Raw genomic sequence first — 13673 nt, forward strand, 5'->3', positions numbered from 1 at the left:
CCCCTCAATATGATTTAAGCACTTTCAGGGAGACACTGGACTCTCTGTCCCCTGACAGTAGTTCCCGAGAGCACCCCTCAGGGGCTGAGGTGTTCCCCTTAAACCATCAAGAGGTTATCAGGGCTGTCACCCCACACTGTGACAGTTTCAGATAAATTCAGACCAGCAGTATTGCCAGGAACAGCTTTGTACTGTTGATTTTTAAAAAAATGATTATTTTTTTCAGATTTTTTTTCAGCTCCAATTTCTCTGTTTCCTTGAGCAGAACAGCACAGCACAACTGATGTAGCAGACAGACACTTCTCGAGGTACTGCTAGTACCTTGAATAACAGTTGAGTTGTTCTCTGTTACTGCTCTGTAACCTGGCTGGAGAGAATTGCTGTTGGATGAAGGAGGGAAGAGAGATCACTGCCTGCCTTCTCCTCCTTTGATTTGTGCTGGGAGCTGTGGCAGGGTTCTCTGGAAAGGTTGAAGGGAAGGGAGCCAAAGGCACAGTAGGTATGGTGCAGGGCAATGCTTGGGAATAGTATCATCAGAGAGGTGCAAAACAGGATTTTTTTATGTATAACGAGTGATTGTTTGGCCCTGTCTGTATTTAGACCTGTATTAATACTGCTGAGTATGTACACCCTATCTGCTTTTAAGTCTTTGTCTTTGGGAAAGTATTTAGCGTCTGAATAAAAAGTATTCACATATTATATCTAAACTATAATATGTTTTATATCATATTTTATGTGCAGGGATGAAGGTTCAAAATTCTGTTCTTCAGGTACACTTTCAGAAGGAAGTTCAGAAGATATTAGTCTTCCTCTTATATGCAGGGAAGAAAGGCAGAGGCCAAGTCCCACTCCCAAAAGTCAGTAAAATATTAAACTGATGGATTTCCAGTCTATACTTCCTTGTCTGTTTTTCAGTTTCTCATCCAGGCTAATAAGTACTATTTGATTGAAATATATCTTTCAGAAAGACATCCAGACTCACCTGAAGACATCAAGTGATGGAGAATTCACCACTTCTATTAGTTAATTAATGGAGAGGATTAGTTGATGAAAGATGAATTTGTGCCCTGGTTCAGTTGTGCATGGGGAATTTATTGCCTGTGGTTGATGTGAAAAAGCACTGGCTATATTTCTGAAAGAGCAGCAATGTGGTAACTTGGTTTGGTAAATATTTGCATTTTAATAGCCTCTAGTCTAGAAGACATTAGAATTTGTTGTATATGCTAATTATTTTTCTGGAGATAAAAAGAAGTAAATGATCATGGCTGGTAAGTTGCATCTAGAATGTTTTTATATCATGAGAGAAATAGGTAGACATCAGAGAATCTTGTTTTGAGCATGAGCCTCTACAAAAGCCATGACTCTAACCCAAAAATACTTAGCCTCCTAGAATTAAGGTTGTATAGGTACCGCATTACATGAAGTGTGGTGCATTAAATGCCTTCACTGATATTTCAGCCACACGTAAAAAGAGCTATTGTTTATCATTTTATATGCTATTAAATCTATTTTCATGATGACCCTTGTGCTTCAGGATAAAGCTACTGGTTATATATGTATTACTCTGATAGTGCTTGACTATAGTTTCCATTTGTTTCGTATGAGCGTTTATTTTAAGAATGACTTTAGTATTTTTTTGGTAAATTTGCAGAGTACAGATGCCAATTCAAACGTGAGGAAAAGAATGAATGCCACAGTACAGTCCGAAGCTGATGGCGGGAGCCGAATTGACACAAGGCACAGCTCCATCCAGCCTCTGTCTGTAGCTCAGGGGTCTTCTGACATTACACCCCGTTCCCTTTCTGCATCAAGTCCCAATCCCTTCACACGCATCAAAGCATCAGAGACATTATCTTCTGCAAGAGCTACCCCTCCAGCTCCTCCTTCTACCCCAATTTTGACTGGATTTGTATCCCAGCATGCCACAGCTGGATCCCCTTCCATTCAGCACTTGCTTGGATCTAGACTGGAGCAGATTCAGACCACCACACCTAATACATTAGGAGCACCTGCAAAGCCATCTGCTGTCACACCACCTGCTCCCCCTGCCTCCCACTCTGGCACGAGTAAGATAGACAAATATGCACGCATTTTATTTCCTGTTACCTTTGGAGCATTTAACATGGTCTACTGGGTGGTGTATCTATCCAAGGATACCATGGAAAAATCAGAAAGTCTAATGTAGTTTTGCTGCTATGTAGTAGTTCCTAAATTATACTCACATTTGATGCAGAGTTTCTTCTTTCGAAACTATTTAAAAAGGTCAGTAATTCTCATTTATAAAAGCTGTGTGCTACTTTCCCATTGTAAAGGCTGGAGTTGTTGGGGATAATTAGTTATCTCTTACCAGAGTAATGGGTAACAGTAATGGGTCTTCCTCCTGTCAGCTAGAAATGAACCATCACTCACTTCAGGCAAACTACTCTGGATGCACAGAACTTGTCTTTGGGAGGAGCATACACCCAGAAAAACCAGAGGCAGAGATGCACAGCTGTGCAGTGGAACACATCTGACTGTTAGGAATGTGCATGTTGGTTATTACAAATCCCTGAGGCACCCAGCACTGCTGTCTGAACACAGCATTGCATTCCTAAATATCCACATCCTGAATATTTTGACAGTGCTTGTTAGAAAAGGACTTTCCGTGCTAGATTAAAATTGTCAGAATGGGGGGAAGAAAAGTGGAAAAAAGAAAAAAGAGTCCAGCCTGGGAAAGTGCAACTCCGGGAAAGTTATGCAAAGGAGTTGTAGAGCTCCGTATATTTTTACTAAACATTATTTTGCATTGTAACTCACTCCAAAATAAGAATGAGTGAACCTCATAAAATCTGAAATCTGATGTAATTCTCAAAATTGGATTTCCTTGTTTGGTAAGGTGATCTTATGTGTGTGATTCTCCTTTGACCTTTCTGACCAGCCTGAGTGGATTTATTCCTAAATTACATCTGTTGTAATAGATAAGGACCAGATCAGCAATGTTCAATTCTTTGTTTTTAGTTTGGATGTTTTGGGGTTTGTTTTTTTTTCCCCTTCCTTCTTTTTTTCCTCCCCACATTTTTAAGTTACACTCTTTATTTCCTTTGAAACATATTCTGCCCTCACTTTATCTAATATTTGTGTCAAGTTAAATTTTCATCATAGTTTTAAAAGTTTTCACAATTAAGAAAAAAAAATCCTGTGCTTTGATGAGTGTGATGATGGCATGTCATTGAGTGAATGAAAGGCAGGCTTTTTGTGAAAGACTGCTGTGATATAAATAAAAAAAATAAAGTTTCTAGCTGGAGCCCAGGGGGAAAAGTTAATTTATGATCCATTTTTTTAATTTCCATCTATGACATAGATAGGTGCTTTTCTTACATCTCAATTTGCAATATGCAAGCAGGCAACTTCATTAAAAAAATGAGTAGTTAAGCCTGATAGAAATCCTGATTATAAATGTCGTTTTCACTGGAACAGATAAAAATGTTTGTGCAGATCCATCTGGCTAGGCAAATGGTTAGTCTTTCTGTGCAGGTGACAAGTGAAAAGGAAAGGCCAAATTCTCAGCTGTGATCTGGCTGTATCTTTAAAGGGTCTGGACTAATCCTTGGCTTCAGTTGATTGGAATAGCAGATTGGTAGCCTATTGTCAAAGTCTTGTGCTGCAGGGCAGATCAGGTGAGTGGTTCTGTGCCCAGATAGTGATTAAGGAACTGGTAGAGACCACAAGCAGGGTGGGTAATTGAGGGCATGTCCCAGACTGCCTTAGACTATGCTGGGACAATAGTCAGAATAAAAAGAAGCTACAATGGTGAAACTATGACTGTGCTTCTGGTTCTCCAAGCCTTTTAGACAGCTCATGGCTGAGAATCTTACCTTTAACTTACGGGACCTGGGAGATAGATGGCAGGAGATCTATACTGCAGTGTGTAGTATGGATCCCAGGCTGCTCCTTCATGAGTAACATTGGACTGTAGATGATAGAATGCAGAGGATGTGGTAATGTCTTTTGTGACTTTAATGTAGTGATGATAGAAACAATTGCTGTAGTCTTTTTTTACTTAAGGGATGCTCTCAAAAGGCCAAATATGGTCCTTCCCTTTTTTGTCTTTTACATCTAGAAGACATTTGAGATTATAGCACTCCTTAAAAACCATTACATGTGGTGTACCATGGAATGGGAAAGAGAACACCTGTGCAAGATGTCTAACTGCAGTAATTTGTATCTTTGGATATATTGCTAGTTGCTGTAGCTGTTTCCCCTCTAATTAGGTCACATTGTTACAGATTGTGAGCATAGATGATAATATGCAAGAAGTTGATTATTTATTTTGTTAAACCAGAAGAAACGAAGCTAATCCTCTGGCAATTGTTGATTATAATTACACAAATGACCTTTTTTATGGAGAACCTAGTGTGTGCAGCAGAAGTTACTGAAATTACTCTTGGCTTTCTCCTGTGATAAAAACCAAGGATGTTTTTTCTCAGGCAGAGCTTTAAACTATTCATTATAAACACCTGTCTCTTCCTTGCACCCATCCCAATATACTGATTTATAATCAACTTCTTCTACTGCATTGTTCAGTGGGATCAGCACTGGTTGAGGCTAAGATTGATCTAAATGTGCTGCTTGAATTCAATTGTAGTTCCATTTTAAAGACTTATAAGGAGGAAAAAAAATTGCAAAAATTAATAGATTCCAAATATTTACTCCTATGCTTCCATTTTGGGAGAAATTTTTAAGGATACCACAGAAAAAAATTACCTATTTTTAAATCTGTCAATGTATTCCTGAAGTACCTTACAACACTTCCATGGCTACATTGTAGATGAGACACATTAAAAAAAATGAGTCTAGGACTAATCTATTGAACTGTACATTTTTATGTTGCAGCATATGAAGAAATTACTATAATAACCTTTCCAAAATAGATGTGGACAATGTATATAGGAATTTATTGTTAACAGTAGTTCTTCATTTTATTTAATCACCTTGTAGAGTGATCTGAAACAGTAAAGAGCCTGTAGTATACTCAGTGATACTGTAACTCAGAAGCAAAAAAGAAAAAAAAGAAAAAGGGAATATGCTAAATATAGTGGCCCAAATGTTCCAAACTGCTAACTAAAATCCTGAGAGAGAACATTGCAGGTGTCATTTCAGTGACCAAATTACTTATTATAGATGAGTTTGAGTGAGATGATTTTTTTTTTGGGTGGGTTTTTCTATTGGCTTTGTCAAGGAATCTTTTTTTCTTTATACAATACCATAGTGATGTAAAACTAACCAAATGCTTCAGATAAGTTATATCTGTCAATAGGAAAGGAAACTGGATTGAAAGCCAGAAATCCTTGCCAGGAAACAGAGACTCCACTGACTCCACTGACTGCTGTTTCCTTGGAGATGTTACCAACAACAAAACTTCCACAGATTAAAGTGATGCAGCCCTGACCACTAATGCAGTCATTTGAGTAAAGCAGTTAAAAATATGGCTCAGAAAGGTTGCCTTCATAGAAATTGAAGTGTGTTTTGTAGTCAACTGTGAGCCCACTGTTAACAGGTGTCACTGCAATGGTGAAAATAATGAAGCTGAGAAAGGTGGCAAAGGTAGATAAACCCTAGCTCTTTGTGGTGACCTGAACTCTTAGAGCTCACCAGCAGTACCACTCTACTCTGTGATCAGGCAAGTAGACCACATGATAATTGCATGAAAGAGGTAAATAATTTAATAAGGAATGGGATCAGAGCTTTTCTGTTAACAGGCACTAAAATATACTAATTACAGGATGTTCAAAGGTAGCCTTTGGCCTCTCACCATTATCATCATTCGGGATGGACCCTGCAAAAAAAAAAAACAAACAAAAACGGGGAAGCAAAGTAACTATAGTTAATAGGATTTAACCAGTATTTCTGTAAAAAATTAAATGAACTCAGCTTTTCTACATGCACGGAATTCAGCCTTCTTGCACCATCTTGATACCTTCTGTGTATCATTTGGCCATGGTGTACCTTATGCTGTGGTACATCGTCTGTGTGCGATGTGAGAACATTGGAGTATACAGTGTATATTTATCCAATACATCCGAAAGGTAATGCTCCCATATCCCTTGTGCTATTGGAAGTGGGGGGAAGGCCAGAATGGAAGAAATGACCTCACGGGGTTTTGTTAGAGACACACATTGGAAGGTACACCTGGGACATCTTCCCATAGATACTACAGGAGTTTTCCTAGGAGAATCTTTCTCCCTGGAGTAGGAGTCTACTATAGCACACTGTCCCTCCAAATCCCCGAAATTTCCAAGTCTATTGGGAAAACAGAGTAGATCATGGGCTTCATGCACTGGGCTCCAGAACTTTTGCTTAACCCAAAATATTAAGGAGGAAAAGAAAATAGAAAGGGATTGTGTGGCTGCCACTGTTATGAATTGCAATACAGACAGCTGTCAAAACTCTACCCTTGGTTTTATTTAATCCTAATATTGAATAACATATAAAGATGGCAGCTGTCATATTGAGATGCCTATGCATAGTGTAATATCTACTGAGGGTAATCAAAATTGTAGAAGTCTTACAGAACTGCAGAGCTACATGGCTGTTGGTCTGTGGCAGGTCAGTGCTAAGTGGGGAGAACAGGAGGTGCCTCCCTTCATAATCCTATAGGAGTAAAGCAATATAGCCTAAGTAATACAGCTCCTCTGTTTACATTTGCAGGAACAAAGCTCTATAAAGAAAATTTCATACTCAGTGAAAATCCAAGGGGTAAATAGCATTATGGAGATCAGTGTTAACCATGAATCACCAACCACAAAAAACTAGGAAAAAACATCCAGGAAAAAATTATTTAAAGTTCAATAACAATAACATCTTTTTTTTCCCTGATTTTTTTTCCCCAAGACCTTGTATTTCATTCACTGTGGGATTCCAAGTAAGTTTATATTGTTGTAAAGACCTCTAATGGTATCCACTGATGGATATGTGTTTTTCATTTACTTCAATGCACTTTAAACAAAGTTTACTGGAAGGAAAAGTGCACCATTTTGAAAGAGTCTAATACATGTTAATTTGTGCAGTTTTCATTTGTAGGCCTCTCTTCAGAGTCAAGATGTAGCTATTTTAGAGAATGTTAGTGTGGTGGGCAGTTTCACCACATTCTGAGTACATCAGCCTTTGAAAGTAAGTTTTGCCACATCCCAAGCAAGTGAGAGTAGTGTGAAGTACAGAGCACCCTGCAAAGATCTCTCTTTGCTAATGATATGTACTATTTCCTTAACTTGAGAGAATGAAAAGTGCAGTTAATGTAAAATTGATAGAATTTGTAAAACATACTTTGTTTTCACATGAATTAAACAATGCAGTAGGTATTTATTTTAGAACTGAATAGCATTTAGAATAGCATTGCCTTCTAGTCTGTAACTTATTGCATCTACAAATATCTCTTCGACTTTCTTATGCTTTTTGTATTATTCCACTGTAAAGGATTTCAAAGCAAAGCAGTTAATATCCATTGCAGTTCACTACATTATTTTGGTCATAATTCTATTTTCATTTTCGTGGAGAGGAACTGAAAGCATGATGGCTTCTTCAAAATAAAAATAACAGCAGCAAAAATAAAAAGCCTTGGAGATTCCCTTTTTTAGAAAATCATCCAAACTCCCATCAATTATTGAATGCTCTTTTTAAATAAGAGCCTAGTTTTGGCATTTAAAAATACTAAAGCTGCTGCAGCAGCCTTGATACATATATACATGTATCCATAGAAATAATAAGAATTCCCTGAATTGTAAAGAGGTAAACTCAAGATGCACTTGTTAATAGTCTTGTTTTTAAAGAGTACACTTCTGAATGGAAAACACCATGTGGGGTATGGAGTTTTTTTTTAATCTTCATACATCTATTTTCAAGAAAAAGATACGAAGGAAAAGTATAGTACTACTGAATTAATATTCAGCTAGCACAGAGGTCTGGGTTATTTCCTGCTGGTGGGCTTTCTGTTGTTGATCTCCTTCACTGTTTGCTTAGTGATTTTTGTGAATGTTGTATCCAAGTTGCTGTTAACTGACATAGCAATCTAAGAATGGTCTGATGGCTTAAAGAAATACGTAAGAAAATAATCATTATTTGTGAACATGTTTTCAACCTTGGAAAAAAGCGAACTGGATGTTGGTAGAAGAAGCAGGTGACAGTATGAAGCACTCGGATGGACTTCTGAGCTCGATGCATGGCAAAATTTAGTTGAGTACTGCTTTGTCTTGCCTCATAGTTTTGTGCTGGTGGATCATCTCCATGGTGAGTAAAACTGCTATGACAATAGAAGACTCAGAAGTAAAAAACATATTTCTTCAAAATTATTTAAAAATATGAGGTAGTTAACCTTATTACTAACAGTAACTTCACAGTATGCTTTATATTTGCAAACTTGAAAATCTCCTTTTCTGCTAGAATGTACCAGGCTGTCAAATGAATAATAAGGTGGTTTTCATAAATACATGATTCTGTATGTACATGTATTTCATTTTTTTATTAATTTGTGGCAACATTCTCTGTCACTGGAGTAGTGGTGGAGTTTTGAGGCATTTCAGATAACCAGAGTACTTGAGCAGTTACGTGAAAATATTTATCATGGATACATGCCATAAATACATCAGTACCAGCAGTGCTTTCATGGTGGAAATTAATCCACTTGTGAAAAAGCTTGGCCTTGAGTATTTAGCCCATATTTGACGGGCTGCTGAACCATATTAGGCAGGGCAGGACTCAGGGCATATGTATTCTAAGAGTCTGGGTTGGATTGGATTGGAGCTGGTTTATGTCCTGCCATCGTCTGAAGCAGTCTGCACTACAGGGACTATAAGCAGAATCCATGGGGGTTTTGTGGCTTTTTTTAAAGACTACATTATAAAACTTTATTACTGCTGAATGTAGTACTCTTGCCTTCTTTCTATTGTCTTGCTTTGTCTGGGGGGAAGTATTTCAATGTTTGTGGTGAGCAGGCTGAAATAACTTGTCTAGCTGAAAACTGAATTTGTCTTGTTGCTTTTTGGCTGGTTAGTAGCAGTGGGACGCGTCTAATCTGTCTCCCTGTCTTACTGCTGGTACAAAGGAGAGAGTGAGGAGGCTGGAATGATACTTTGAACTGGGTAAAAGCTGGTGTGAAACTACAGTCTGAGGATTCTCATCCTACCTCCACTGGCATTAAAACAAAAGTGCTCTCATGTTTTTTCAAACCTCCGGTGTCCCCTGTGGCCATTTTTCCTCCACAAAGGTGATTTTGTGATTTATATCTATGATAAATAATGGGAAAAAAAAATAGAAGCTGGCCAGAATTTATGGAAGAGCCAAAATCAATGAAGTTATTTGAAGAGAGAGAAAAGGAAGAGAAAGGAAAACATGAGTATGGATGAAAAATTTTGATTCTTGCTACCAAGCAGTTATTTTAAGATACGTCCTATTAGAGGTACTAGAACTGCATCTGGCAGGAAATAGGCTAGAAATAATTATTTCTTCATTATAAGTATAATGAGAAAGTAAAAATTATCTAATGTCCTGTTATAATAATTTGTGTTCCATTGAAGCTGTTTTCAGAAAACTGTATTTTCATTGTCAGCCGGGAATAATTAGGAGACAGAATGGTAAGGGAAAAAGATGGAGTTTTATTAGGTATTACTGTTTTCCTCTGTTTTAGAACATTTCTCAACCAAAAATGTAACATTTTTTTTAATCCTTCTGGGACTCTGTATATTTAATCTTCAGTGATAAAGCACTTAAGAATGTTTAGCATTTAACTTGCTTTATGATTAAGAGACTAAATACAGAGATTACTGTCTCTGTTTTCATTCAGTTATCAGAGGGGATGGAGGGAAGAAAAAAGCTTTCATTACAGTAACAGTCAGGATTTTTTAAAGTGTCATGCCTTCCTGCTAAATCTGAAGATTCATTCCTGTACCTGAATTCATTCATAAAAGCTGCTTAGTGCCAAGAATTTCTGATAACCTGGTCAGTGCTACATCTTGTGGGCTGCAGATGCACTTAAAGTTGACATGTCTGAAAATGTACATCCACAACCTTGGCACTTGCACAGTGTGGATCCCATGAAAGGCAAAGATGTGCTTGTAACCCACCATATGGGTACATGGGAGCTGTTATGCTGCTCATGTGGGAGAAGATAGGAACCTGTGGTCAGAAACAGAGGTAAGGAGAGTAAGACTGTCTCTCTCAGAGGCTATGCAGATCTTATATTGAATTCAGCCACTTAGGAAAATGCCTCCTACACTCTCTTCCAAGTAGACAGCTCAGGAACAAGTTGAGTGCAATGTGGAATTGAACTCCAAATGCAAATCCTGTGCAAGGATCAGCACAGTTAATCTGTCCTACAGTTTCTAATGCTGTGGCTAGAAGACTGGAAAGATGTGAGGCAGCAGCTGCGCCTGTTGGAACACATTCACGTAGCTGTGCATCCAAGTTGTACTGTAGGGCACCAGAGTCTTTGGAGTACTGGAGGTGGGATGTAAAAAGCTTTCTTGGAGTACAAAATAGGGCAGAATGAAACCCCTGCCTTTAGCTCAGCACTGCTCATATTCACTGTAACAGCACTGAACATCTCAAATGGGGACCAAGGTGTACTGCAGTCTTTTCCTTGCATGTCTGCTAAATGTTCTGATATGGACACTGGTGAGACTGACAAGTACATGTCTGATAATGAAACAGAACATAGTGCTGCTGCCTGGTAAGTACCCACAGCCACATGCCAGCTGCTTATGGGTCTTTCCAGAAGCAGAACTGCATCACCGATTTTTTTTTTTGCAAGTATAGCTATTATTGCCCCTGTCACCTCTCCTGTAGTTTAAATATAGGAAAAGGTTGTTTTCTCTTTGACACTCATTTCTCCATTTTGTTGTCTATTTATGAAGAAGATCAAGCTGAGTTTTTTTCAGGTTTTTTAATTTATCTTTTTTAAGAGGTTTCCTCACTTGCACACATGGAGTTCACAAGCTCCATTGCAAACTTTAGGAAGGTAGCAAACACTTCTAAGCCAACTTCAGGAGTCTCTCTATGATTATATTAATAAGACAGATTTTGTTTTTGAACAAAATCTCTTTGAGAACAGATAAAATTTCTAAATTTTAAATATAAAAATTATTTTCCTACTAAGAATGTGAATTTTATTTGTTGCCATTTTACTTAGGAAGATAAGACGCAATGAATGTCTGTAGGTTTTCTGTTAAGGTAGTTGATATATGTCATAGTGGAAAATAGGCTTAGCCATGTAATATTCAGTAGCCATTTCATAAATACAGGGGTGGTATTTTTTTATTTTAGAGAATGTAAAGATGATACATAAACAGAAGGTGAAAAAATTTGGTAAAGAGATTTTAAAAGGCTACTTCTCACTTTCCTCTTTGGACATCATATGTGTAAGTATAGTGAAATCAGATAATAAAAAATATGAGTAAAAGAAAAGACCTTCTTTGATCTTCACACTCTAAGCTGGACTTACTAAGTATGCAAGTTAACAGCCTCCCTGTAGGCTTCCAAGTTTTCTCTCTGCTATGCTGTGAGGGAAGTGCAGAAGGTAATGCCTTTTCAAACAAGACAGAGGGATTTTTAGGTTCAATTCATCAGTCCGGTCAGGAGGGCACTGAGTGCTGGCCTTACTGAGTTAGGAACATGGCTTTTTAAGTCTAAATTTTGTCTTGATGGAGCAATCTGCTCAGCAGGAGGAGGTATCCCAGTTCAGGGTCAGAAAAGTTGAGGCATTTTGCCGAGGTAAGATGTGAGAGTTTAATTAGGCTTAAGAGCACCTCATTAGCTATTTTAAACCCCCCAAGTGTAAAATCAAAACCCACACTTTGGCATGTTCTGCTTACTTTTGCACTGTTTTGATTTCTTCCATATCTGTCTCTGGCTTTGCTCGCTTGCCTTGTGGCTGAGGTGGGAAGCAGCAGTTTCTGGGATAGCGTGTGGTTCACATGCCTTCCTTTCAGCTGTGGGCTCCTTGCCTCACATCTCCATCACCGGGGTGGACAGCACAATCTGGGCAGGGAGAGGGTGTGCACCCATGCTAATGACAGATAAAAACCTGGCAGCCAAGCAGCAAGGCATAGAGTGGATAGAGCTGGAGTCCTGAAGCAGTGGTATTTAAGGATTGTTTTGTGGATTTCAAGATCCAGTGCTAGTGCAGTGACTTAAACCACTTTTATTGCTTGAAATACAAGTCAGTTACAGAGCAGACCAAAGATTTTCTGGTTTCTAAATTTTCTGGATGAGTGTGAGCACTGCCAGCCTGCTCATGCTGTGTGATGCTGTGGCCAGAACCATCTGTTGTGGCAGCTACCATATTTTAAAAGCCTGTCTGCAGACAGTATTCACTTGCTGGTAATAAGTAACTAGGCCCCCTTATTAGTTGCCTTGGATTCCTTTTTTTTCCTCATCTTTACCTACTGCCCTTGTGCTCTGCCAGTTGTCCCAGTTATGATATTCAAAATTGCTGAGGCACTTCTGCGAGCTGTTAAAATTGATCCATCTAATGAATGATGTGAAACATGCTTTCACTCTAAACTCACAGTTGAGAGGCAGGCTGGAATATACCAACTTCTGAGCAAATTCAAAGTTTAAGACCTGTACCAACTAGGAACCAAAACAAAAAAAATTTAAAAAGGGGTATTTCTGTGTGATGTGCAGCAGCTGCTATATCTGGGGGTAATTTTTAGGCTGAAAAAAAAAGTGAAAAGCAAGAGAATGGTATTTCCTGGTATTTTCATTTACTGTAAACCTGTTCTTTGCAACCATAGCATTTGAGTTTAGGCTTAGACATTGTAAGGAAGACTGTCAGTGAAAAATATGAGACTTTTGGAAGTAAAGTATTTTTATCTTTTTTTCCGTAAAAGTAGTGACATGCAGAAAATGCACATAAAAGCAACTATAGTAGAAGTGCTTCTTTAACATCCTCTAAAGAAAAGTCCTAAATTCCCTAACTTCTCTGTTAAGAACTTACTACTTCTTCAGTATGTAACTGTCCTAGATGGATGCTGCAAGAGTTTCTGTGCCCTGCCAGGTTCTGATATTTATTCCTTTGTATTGGCTTATACATGCAGGAGAACTGAAAGAAAATCAGTGCAGGGGCAGCCTTGAGGGTTTATATCTTTTACACCATTCATGGTGCTTATTTTAGTTGCATGGAATAATGTGGCTGGGAGGATTAAAAAATCAGAGGTCAACTAAATTATTTGAATGCATATGTTCAATGCTGGTCACCTGAATATACTAACAAATTTAAAAGCTGGTATGATAGGTGTCAACTTGTTTCGCTATTGTGCAGCTTAACTGTTACCTTCCTGTATTATGAACATCTATGTATTTGGAAAATAAATCCATCTTGCAAGAAAGATTGTGCAAAAAAATGTTCCTATTATACTCCAGTGTATATTGCTGATGTCAAATAAAATACAATTGTGAGAGTTCTTAAACAGTTGTCCTTCTAATTGTGACCAAAAGCAGGAAGAGGAAGGAATATAGTAAACTACTTTGATATGGATTCTGCTGCAGTTATTCCTGGAACATTAAGTTATTCAGTCAACCTGATGCTTTATATTTGAACATATAAAGGGATGAGTTTCATTAGCAATATGATGAATGTTACTCAGTTGTATTGTTTATTAAGATGGCCCTACAGTCTACTGATGTATCATTGTCAAGATGTG

General features: G+C 38.0%; 1 protein-coding gene across 1 annotated transcript in view; it reads left to right on the forward strand.

The window, feature by feature from the left end:
* Positions 1-13430, forward strand: part of GABRA4 (gamma-aminobutyric acid type A receptor subunit alpha4) — a 50088-nt gene extending 36658 nt beyond the window's left edge. Inside the window, exon 9 of the mRNA XM_071556547.1 lies at positions 1652-13430. Coding sequence (XP_071412648.1) covers positions 1652-2185 — 534 coding nt within the window. The 3' untranslated portion in view covers positions 2186-13430. The remainder of the gene's footprint in view (positions 1-1651) is intronic.
* The last annotated feature ends 243 nt before the right edge of the window (positions 13431-13673 follow it).

The sequence above is a fragment of the Pithys albifrons genome, chromosome 5, assembly GCF_047495875.1.
Source record: "Pithys albifrons albifrons isolate INPA30051 chromosome 5, PitAlb_v1, whole genome shotgun sequence".
Lineage (NCBI taxonomy): Eukaryota > Metazoa > Chordata > Aves > Passeriformes > Thamnophilidae > Pithys > Pithys albifrons.